Source organism: Cystoisospora suis (genome assembly GCF_002600585.1).
Source record: "Cystoisospora suis strain Wien I chromosome Unknown contig_815, whole genome shotgun sequence".
Classification (NCBI taxonomy): Eukaryota; Apicomplexa; class Conoidasida; order Eucoccidiorida; family Sarcocystidae; genus Cystoisospora; species Cystoisospora suis.
Genome location: NW_027153616.1, coordinates 50,777 through 60,868, shown reverse-complemented (window position 1 = coordinate 60,868; position 10,092 = coordinate 50,777). Strand labels below are relative to the sequence as shown.

Sequence of the window (10,092 nt, the reverse complement as noted above, 5' to 3'; positions counted from 1 at the left end):
TGGACTGATCGGGAATTGAACCCGAGACCTTTCGCATGCGAAGCGAACGTGATACCCCTACACCATCAGCCCCATGCCTTACTCGTCGCAACCAGTCGATACAAATTTTACTGGCACTGCCTAAATTCAGTTGTACCCGGGAACATCTATCCAAATCCAATCAAAATTGAGCCGCTTCGGACTACCGGACCTAGCCAAGCGGAACAGGAGCTACGTTTGATGGAGTTAGTTGTACAACCACTACCACGTCGCTAGTTTGAAGCCCCGGTGTCGGCGTAAACGCACCCTGTCGAAGCCGTCTGCTAAAACCAAGAACCGTGCACACACAGCGCTCTGTATTCCGCCAAGCGTCGTCTGCCCTCACCTCTCAACTCTTTGATTCCCTCTCTTAAGAGACCGAGTAGCGGCTGGAAGTGTTCGGACTCGACGTAAGCTTTGAGGAACTCAGCGAACTCAGTTCCTAAGCCTTCTCCAACCATGGCAACCGCGTCTCCATGAAAAATATTCGCCAGCACACTGGCCACGACCTGTAGCGGCACCAGCGGCAGAATCCGTCCCAATACAGCAACGAGCTGCGAACCATCTAGGGCTGATCCAACAGTTCGAAGTAAGTCCGAAACTTCTAAAGGAGAGGTGCCAGTGTCAATTAACTCGTTCACTTTGTCAACGTCCATAACCTCCCTCCGGCTCTTGGCGTTGCGGAACTCCTTCAGCACAGCAGCAAGAAGCCCCCTAATCTCCGGAGATAACCGCGGGCAACATTCTTCACCTTGAGTATCTAACAGCTTGGCGGCTTCGTCGGACGTGACAATCTTCCCGAGGAGGTCCTCCAGTCCGCTTCGCGACGTCCAGGGAGCTAGTCGTATCAGCGCCTCTGTCAACTCGTTCACCGGCAGCATTCCACGCATCTCAGAAATGACTTTGCCCACTTCGACTCCGCTACCAAGAAACGGAGCCAGCTGGAGCAGATCCTCTATTGCGTGACGGAGGAACGGGCTGACATCCGTTGCAGGTCCAACGTGGGAGGAAGCATGCAGGGGAGTGGCGGAAGAAGCAAGGTTTTTTTCTATATCCGAAGCTTTGGCCGACAAGCGATCGACAAGAGCCTGAAGTTCGTTGATTCTGGCCTGCGCTTCGAAGTCACGGTCTTCGCTCGCTCTTCTACACCTCGCCAGCAGTTCCTCTTCCCTCTGCGCGAAATCGCGCGCCATTCGGGCCCGGATTTCTTCTTGCTCCTTGGCAAAGTCCGAAATACTCTGACGCATGCGTCGGTTTGTCTCCGCGACTCTTTCCTGAGGTAAAGGTGCAAAATCGGAATATACCCACGGGCTCTGCAAGGAAACACCCGAGTGACCCCCCCCCTTGAATACCGGAAAAAGGGTGAAGCGTATCAAACATTCTGTATTCTCCTGCTGAACAAGCTCTCCGACACCACCGCCAAGTTCAACCTCCGGCTCCTCTCCTGGGTATCCGCATTGTGGCCACATGCCACCAATCTTGTGCCAGACCCGGTGTCACTCGGAAATAGGGCGCTGACTGAACATCTCCGGACGGTGTAGTCTCGACTGACGACTAAGAAGCTAAACGCACCGCGCTGCCGTGCAAACAGGGGTAAAACAAAGGGGCCAAAATCCCGGAGTACCGGGCGGCCTGGCCACGAACCGGCGGCGCATGCGCTTACCTTGGTGGCGGCAAGTTCCTGCTTGAGCTTAGCCACTTCGCTTGTCTTTCTACCTATTTCCTCTCCCATGCGCCGAGCCTCCGTTCTCAGCTTTGCTTCCGCGCGTCTGTGCTCTTCCTCCGTACGCTTGTGATCTTCCTCCGCACGTCTGCGATCTTCCTCCGCACGTCTGTAATCTTCCTCCGCACGTCTGTGAGCTTCCGCCCTGCGTTCGAGCTCATCGACCTGCTGTTCCAACTCCGCGACGCGGGCTTGGAGGCCCGCTCGGAGGCCTTCGCTTTCCTGGTTAGAACTGGCTGCCCTTTCGCAGGACTCCTTCAGGCGGCGCAGTTGCTGCATGCCCCACAAACACTGTCCCGAACACCACACATTCCGCTTGAAGGCCACTACTTTCGTCGCTTACGACTACGTGCAACTAGTTCTCGAGGAAACACCTGCCCAACACGCGACTGTTTCTCATCGAAACAGCTATATCGACCTGCGAACGCGAGAAGTGAGCCGGCAGCAGATGGATCTTGTTGTATGCAGGACTGTCACCCGCGGAGCGATTTTGTAAGACGCGCACTGACCACAAGTGCACCGCGCCGGCTGCCGCTGAGCAATTCGGTTCGAGACAGAATGCTGCTCCGGACCATGACAACTGTGTTGATCGTCTCCACGCCCACCTCACCACGGTGACCAATTAATTTCCCCGGGACACTCTGCCCAGCACGACGGTGAAATTCATACAGAGGCCAACTATGGACAGGATCTCCACTCAGAGCGCCTGTACCTGTGAATTTTCGGAGTGATGACGACAGCTCCAGTTACGGCAGATGCTGTCGTGTGAAGTCCATACGGTAAAGCTTTTCGGAACTTGTTTCGTCCATGTGCCTACGGACACGTAATAGCTGATATCCTTGAACAACTCACCGCCTGAAGCAACTTTGAGTTTTCTTTCAATTGTGCGTTCTCTTTCTCAAGCTGTCCCTTTGCTCTACCCAACTCCGCGTTTCCCCGCCGCTGATCGTCCAGCTCGTGCTCCAAATTCATCACCCTGCGTCGCATGTGAGACTGCGCCTCCAAGTCGCTCCGATCTTTTGATCGTAATTTGTCTTGCATATTGTCCATTTCAGCCTCCAGGCTTGCGTATGACCTCTCTTTCGCTTCCAGCTGGTTCTGAGGCAATACAAGAGAAGACAGATACAGCCGAGGCCACGGGCAACGCAAAAGGTAGGCTGTGAAACAGACACAACTCTTTGTGCAGACACTATTAACGCATCCTCCGTCCTCTTCCCGCGTTCGGCCGCTCTAACGTCGTCACACAATCACGCAGGAACTTAATGGGCCTCCGTTCTTGCTCACTGTCCCTACCGCAAGCGAAACAAACCTGAAACATGCTACCGAGGAACCTGGAAACCATGAAGGACGCACCGTAAGGGACGCCGCAAGTTCGCGCTGTTTCGTCTCCTGGTTCTTTAAGACTCTGATGGTCTCAGCAGCGCGCTTCAGTTTGTCCTCTTTCTCCGCCGTTAGCGCCTTCTCCGCTTGAAGGGAGCTCTTCAGCTCTCCCACCTGCGAAACCTGTTCTCCAAGCGTTTTTTCAAGGTCAGCGATCTGCTTGTGCTTTGACTCCAGTAGTCCTTGAAGCTGCTCCACACGATTCTGCAGTCTCTCGATGGTGTCCTGCAGCTCTGCCCGGTCTTTAGCCTGTGTGCCCACTCCGTCCTCTAAATCTTTCTTCGCTTTCAAAAGTTCCGCCCTTTCTCTCTCAAGGCTTCTGTTTCTAGTTCTAAGTTCCTCGAGCTTTCTAGTGATAGTATCCAGTTCCTGCTGCATGCTAGCCACAGTGTCTTGCAGCGCTCGCCTGAACCTTTCTGCGTGACTCCCTGTAGTCGGACTGCGTTCTGCAGCCGCCGCCTTCTTCGCTCCTGTGCAAAGTACAGGCAAGCGGCGAAAGCATGGAGCGACACAGAAGCAGCACCGTAAGACAAGCGCGCCAGTGTGAGATCGCTGGTCGGGAAAGGGAGACGTGACCCGGACCAAACAGAAGAGAGAGCGAGCAACACGCCGGTCACGAGAACGAGCAGAAGGGCATGACGCGGCCACTGAGAAGAAAGGGCTAAGCCCACTGAAGACAAACACTGCCAAAAAAAAGGGGCTGAACAGCGAAGGGTGCTGAGTTGCCAGCTTGTCACATCTTGCTTGTATACACACTCGCAGAATTCTTCGGACACGAGCATTCCCCATCTCTGTAAGCCCACAAACGCAAAAGCCCTTACCAGTCCCGCTATGGAAGCGTGTGAGTACGCGCAGTGTATACCTGAACAAGACATTTGCGGATATACACAGACAACTGAGCGCCCACGGAGCACATCTAACCAACTGAGGTCTCCCCGCCCGAGCCTTACGGTCGAGCGCCTTTTTCATATCATCCATCTCGGCTGCAAACTTTCTCTGTAGCCTTTGGAGTTCCTCGTTGTGAGCCCTTTTCAGCTCCGCAGTCGTCTTCTCAGCCTTCTCCTTTTGTTCCTGCGCGCTTGCCACAAAATCTGCCGTCGTTCTGTTCAGTCTGTGCTTCGCGTCTTCGAGGTCAGCCGTGTTTCGCCTTCTCAGCTCGTCTACTGCTGCCTCACTCCTGCGCCTACTCTCCGCGAGTTTGTCCTCTTGCTTCCGTGTGAGTTCCTCTATCTCAGCCTGATGTTTCTTCTTTAGCTCGTCCAGACTGTCTTCTCCTTTCTTCAGCAGTTCCGCGTAATGCTTCTTCAGCTCCGCATTCGCTTGCTGTAACTCGTCCCTCTGCGCCGCCAAAGCCTTTTCGTACTCATCTCTAACGTCGCAAATTCTCTGCTCGGCCTGACGTGAGAGTGCGTCAACAACCTCTCTGTGTCGTCGCTTCAGGCCGTCGATGGACATGTTTCGCTGCAACTCGGAGTGACTCAGCGCCCGTTTGTGGTTCTCTACGTCTCGCTCGTGCTGTTTAAGAACCTTGGTTAGATTCTCTTGAAGCGTAGCCTGACGGCTGAACGCTGCCTCTGCGGACTCTGTCGCATGGCGAAGTTCCTCACTGAACTGCTTCTCTCTGTCCTCGATCTCCTTCTGAAAACTATCTGCCCGTGTCTTGAGTTCACCCTCGTACTTGCTCTGCAGCTCCTTAGACTCCTCAACCATGCGGGCCAGACTTTGCCTAAGAACATCCTTTTCCTGGAGGTGCTTCTGTAGCATCCGTTCCCTCTCGAAATGCTGCTTCGCACTCATCTCGGAGAGCTTTTGCAATTTCCCCTCCAGCTCCACCTTCTCTTTTTCTGCCTGCTCGCGGCCCTCCTTGGCTCGTCTCGCCTCTTCTTCAACAGCACGGAGTTTCTCTTGTAGTTCCTTCTGCCTCTTCTCGTCTCTTTCCGCGGCCACTTGCGACGCCCGCAGTCTGTCGCTTAGCTCCCTTTCCTTTTGTTCGCGGTCTCCACTCTGTTGCTGGGCAGCCTTCAGTTTGTCATTAATCTCTCTTTCCTTTCGCTCCAAGTCGTCCCGCATCTTCTGGGCAGCCTGCAGCCTGTCATTCAACTCCTTCTCCTTCTTTTCTCTTTCTGCTATCATTCGCTCTACCTCCTCGACGTGCTTCTTCGCTACGGCGTCGCGGTGTGCTCGGAAATGGCCCTCCACCTCATTTGCGGCCATTCGAGAGGCGTCCAAATCCTTTTTCAGAGCCTCTGACAGAATCTCCAGCTCCTCAATGCGCTTGTCCTTCTCCTCCAAGAGCGCCTCCTTGTTAGCTTGCTTCTCCGCCTCCTCACCTCGCAAACGCCCAAGCTCCCTCTCTAGAGCCCCTTTCTCTCTTTCAATCTGCGCCACCTGCTTCTCGAGATCCGCAGCTGTCCCTCTCAGGGTCTCGTTCACCCGACACTGCTCCTGCAGGCGACTTTCCAGGTTCTTTCGTTCCGCCTCGGCGTCGGACAGCAACTTTGCTTGAATGGATTGACTCTCAAGTCGGACGAAATTGACAACTTCGTCCTTTTCTTGCTGATCTCTCTCCAGCTGCTCTGCAAGAGACGCCACCCTTGAACGCATCAGCGACTTCGCCCTTTCGTTTTCCTGCTTCACTTCCTCAAGCCTCATCTTCAACTGCGAGCTCTCCTCCATTGCTTGTTGGTACTGAGACTTCATCAGCTCCCTTTCTTTTCCCCCGCTCGCCCTAAGTTCCTCCAGTTGCCTCTGTAGGCTTGCCTTCTCCTCGGTTGCCGTCCTTTCCATTTCCGCCACTCGCTGTCTCAAGGCTGCAATCTCCTCGTCCCGTGCTTCCTGGGCTCTCTCCATGACCACCAGGCGTGCTAGTGCATCTTCCTTCGTCCTTTCGGCTGCTTCGAACTTTTGCTGGACACGGGAAAGGCAATAACGAAGACACATCTGCACACCAACGTCCTTGTGAGCGAGAGCCAATCTTTCCTCCCCGCCGACCTACCCAGGTCGAGTGAAAGCGACATCCCCCCAGTGGTCGAGTGACAGGGACATCCGAAGAAGTCTCAGCACCTTTCAGACGCTTACACATGCGAGACAAAGTAACTACGCGCGCGTAAATACGAGATCCTGAGACTTCGCAGTGGCGAACCCCACCTACGGAGACTTTTACCAGTAGGTGTTCACGAACACGTGTGCTTTTGTCTCGAATAGAGAAGCAGGCTTCCGTTGAACGGGTGATCGAGTCAGGCCCATACCGGGTGCAGCTCACCTCCAATGCCGAAACCTCCAGTTTCGACTTTTGTCCACCGTCTTTGACGGCAGCCCTTGCCAAATCTCTTTCAGCCTCAACCTCCCTCAGTCGGGCCCCCCATTCTTTTGCCAGCCCAGCCTCCTGTTCTTTCAGAGCACTTTCCGCCATGACGACGAGTTCCTTGTTCTGCTTCTCCAGCGCCGAGTTGTAAGCCTTCTGTTCGGCGAGCTGCTGTTCCACGAAATCCACCTGCTCCTGCGACAGCCCTGCCCCTGCCATCTGCAGGTACGTGACTTGCGCGTGCAACTCCGCGCAACGTTTCTGCAGCTGCTCATTCGCGAGTCGAAAATCCTCACGAGCCTTCGTTTCCTCGCTCGTGAGCAGGAGGAATGGACTGGCCTCTCGCTGCCGCAACATTGCCTCTCTCTCCTGGGCCACCCCTGCCCCCCCCTTTGGAGAACTACTGGTAAGAGGAGACGCTGTTCGAGGTAGGGGGCTGAAAGGGAGAGTGGTCGCAGGCACTGCCGACTGCGTGCCCGGACTGCCCGTCTTTCCGCCTGAAGCGAACGGGTAGGTAGCCGTCGCATCTTGTACGAGTTTCTTCAGCTCTTCCCGACGGGCCTAAACCACGGAAACAACTGACGGGAACGACTGAATCAAAAGAGTTCCACTGCTTCACTGCACACTTAGTGACGCAGAAGGGATAGACAAACTCATACTGTGAACGTCTGGCTAACACACCCAGGAAACACGGAAACGCTGAACACGACGGTGCGTCAGCTATTTCCACCCCACCACGTCTCGTCCACAACTCCGCCGTTGAGGCGCGAAACTGTAAGAGCCACGAGAGGGGACAGGCAGATACGCAGTGGGCTTCGAGAACAATCGATGGCGTCTTGAGTCTCCGACACCACCTCTGAGCAGAAGAGTGTTGCCTCGGGCACGCCGAGCAAAATGTTACAGAGCTCAGCAGATGCGGCCAGCCGAGACTGTTAAGCTTTAGCTGAAACCATACAGAAGTAGTGAGGCACCCTCTCAGGTATGACCCAGTGAAAGGTCCACGTGCCGCTACACACAGATCTCCACAGTCAGAGCTTCTTTGAAGTGCTCACGGCTCGGCAACGCAGCGCAACAGCTGAGACCCGTCCTGACCGGTTGGGTTATCACCACGGCGATACTACCAGGCACAAAGACAGCTCGCCCGTCCACCTCGTCTCCCCGGACTTACCGCCTGGTGAGCCTGTAACGCTAGCTGCCTGTTCTGCTCTTCGATCACTTCCAGCTTCTTTGTCACCTGATCAAGTTTTTCTTGTTCGGACAGGCGCAAACGCAGCAAGCGTTCTTGGTCTTGAAGCAGTTTCAGTTGCTCCTGTTGCTGTCTTAGAACAAGTTCTTCTTCCGTCTGTTGCCGGGCAACCTCTTCTCTCTGTTGCTGAATTAGCAAGACTTCTTCTCGGGTCCGCAGCCGTTCCTCTTCTTCTCTCCTCGAACGCGCCTCCCGATCACCCAACAGTTCGTCAAATCCCACCTCAGACATTCCAGTAGCCGCATCAACCAGGACCGATTGCTGGGCCTTCGAAACAGGCGAAGGGCCTGTGATGCTCTTTGAAGCATCACTGACTCGCTCTTGCTGCGGTCGAGAGTCTGTGAAAAGCTGAGATACTACTGTGCCCTTGTCAGCTATAGAGAAAGTAGTCTGTGACTCTTGCTCTCTTTTATGAGGCACCTGGTCGGAAGACCGAGTTTGGGGTGCACTTACTTGCGAGATCACTGGCGAGGAAGACAGTGGCTCTTCTTCCCGATGTGCCGGAGAATTCACTTCAGCTGTTAATGTCTCTCTAGGCTGACGGAGCCGAATTGACTCCGGCGCGGTCGCAGAGGCGACCACGTCCGGAGACGGAAAGCGGAAAAGAGCAGAAGACCCTGCAGCAGGAGGGAGAGCCAGAGAAGAGGTTACGTACACCTCGGGCGACCTCGGGGAGGCATCGCACGCCGCAGGAACCACTTCCGTGGCGGCATGCATTGGGCGGATCGCGAGCTCTTGGACGCAGGGTTTTGGGCTTTCCGAAAGCGCTGTCACCCGGTTGGTCTCCTCGGCATCGTAATACGCCTGACTCGATTCCGACGACAACAGTGTTCTCTGTCCTGACGTGCTGTCTTCCCTGGCAGCCCGCAACTTTCTATACAGACTGTGAAGTGCTACGAGATTGCCTTGCCTTGTTCCGCGCAACCGCCGGAGGGTCCTCAAATGCCGCAATAACATGGCACTCTCGCGTCGATCGAATGTCTGATTCTGTACACACGCTTCGAGGTCCTGGGACAGATGCTCAATGTGAGCTTGCAACAGACGGATAGATTCGTCCTGATAGGCAATGCACCCCTCCTTGAGCATCTGTTCTCCTTGATAGCGGATGTCCTGCCCGATCAGGGCGCTCTCCAGTTCCCCGATCGCGTCTCGAGCTGCCGCGAGGAACACGTCCGCCTCATGGCCGTGATTTGAGGAGCTCGAGCTGCTTTCATCCCTCTTAGAAGTCACGCCCAGCTTAGGTTGCCTTCTTCGAGATGCGTCACTGGCAATGTCCTTGCCCACTCCCGGGGACGACGCACTACACGCACTGACGACACCACCTCCTGAAGCCTTCGGTGCCTTCACACGAAGGCACTGCTCTGTTCCAGGAGGGGGGCGAGTCCCCAGGGCCTCCTCTTCCGCTGCAACATGAGAATTCAGTCTCCACGCTCTCTCTCTCCGAAACCCTCCTGTCCGCCTCGCTCCGCATGCTAGCTCCCACGCTCCGGGACTCCACGATGTCTTCCGGATTGCTGGCGTTGCCCTCAGCGGGAACCCTTGCGCACATATTCTATGAGCCCCCGAATACGACTCACTACACCCCGGACCTTCAGCGAGATAGTACGGAGAACGAAGTGCCCTCGGTAAAGGGGAAAGTCGTGTCGCCGGCTCTATAGGCCCAGGAGGCGCGGAACTTGGGAACAGGGTGTAAGCGAGTGGCGAACAAAAATGCCAGGATCCATCTTCACACCGGTCTAAAGGACTCGCTTTCCGACAACGAACCGAAGCTTGTAAAGTTAATTCATGGTCAGCTATCGGAGGCAAGGTTTGTGACGCACTTGCGGTCCGAACCAGACGAGGAGCAGGAAAAGAAAGCGGAAGAGCCGTCGTTTTAGTCTTCTCAGACAAGATGCTTTCACTCAAGGGAGGAGGTTTATGACCGCTCCCGCTACCCCGGGTGTCGGTCGGCTCACTTTGGAGACTGCCATGTTCTTGCTGAATATGAGGGGCTGTGTGCGGATCACACTCTGCTTTCGCTTCCGCCACCCTTTCAGTAGCACTTGCCAGTTCGTACGCTGTCCCGCCTGCTAGTGGCATACCACCACCCAAAGCGGACGCTGGGTTTCCGGTCGACGAGTGTACTTGGGCTTGAAGCGCCTGCAGCGAAAGCGCCGAGTCGACTCTCTGTTCTGTCGAGCGACTGGGCAGCGACCCACTCATATCTTGCTCTGAGTTCCAAGGCGCACGATTAAAGATAGGCGTCCGGTCCGGGGGAGCAGCTACGCTCGGAGGCGTCGCGGTCACAGGCGCATGCCGAGTCGCGAGCTCACGTGCATTTCCGGAAGAAGAAACCGCTGACTGGGCCCTGTCAGCCGGCACCGTTGTTCCCACGATGCGAGGCGGTGCAGCCTGCTGACGACTTTCAGCTGGGATGTCAGC

The 10,092-nt window shown here is 55.4% G+C and overlaps 1 protein-coding gene across 1 annotated transcript in view; it reads right to left on the bottom strand.

Moving 5' to 3' along the window:
• The window catches only part of CSUI_001974 (viral a-type inclusion protein), a 15,161-nt gene that overhangs the window by 2,924 nt on the left and 2,145 nt on the right, over window positions 1-10,092 (bottom strand). The window contains exons 1-7 of the mRNA XM_068062177.1: window positions 7,594-10,092; window positions 6,384-6,986; window positions 4,072-6,028; window positions 3,095-3,591; window positions 2,594-2,839; window positions 1,682-2,014; window positions 365-1,292 (exon numbers count right to left, since the gene is read on the bottom strand). The exon at window positions 7,594-10,092 is cut by the window's right edge and continues 2,145 nt beyond it. Coding sequence (XP_067925852.1) covers window positions 365-1,292; window positions 1,682-2,014; window positions 2,594-2,839; window positions 3,095-3,591; window positions 4,072-6,028; window positions 6,384-6,986; window positions 7,594-10,092 — 7,063 coding nt within the window. The remainder of the gene's footprint in view (window positions 1-364; window positions 1,293-1,681; window positions 2,015-2,593; window positions 2,840-3,094; window positions 3,592-4,071; window positions 6,029-6,383; window positions 6,987-7,593) is intronic.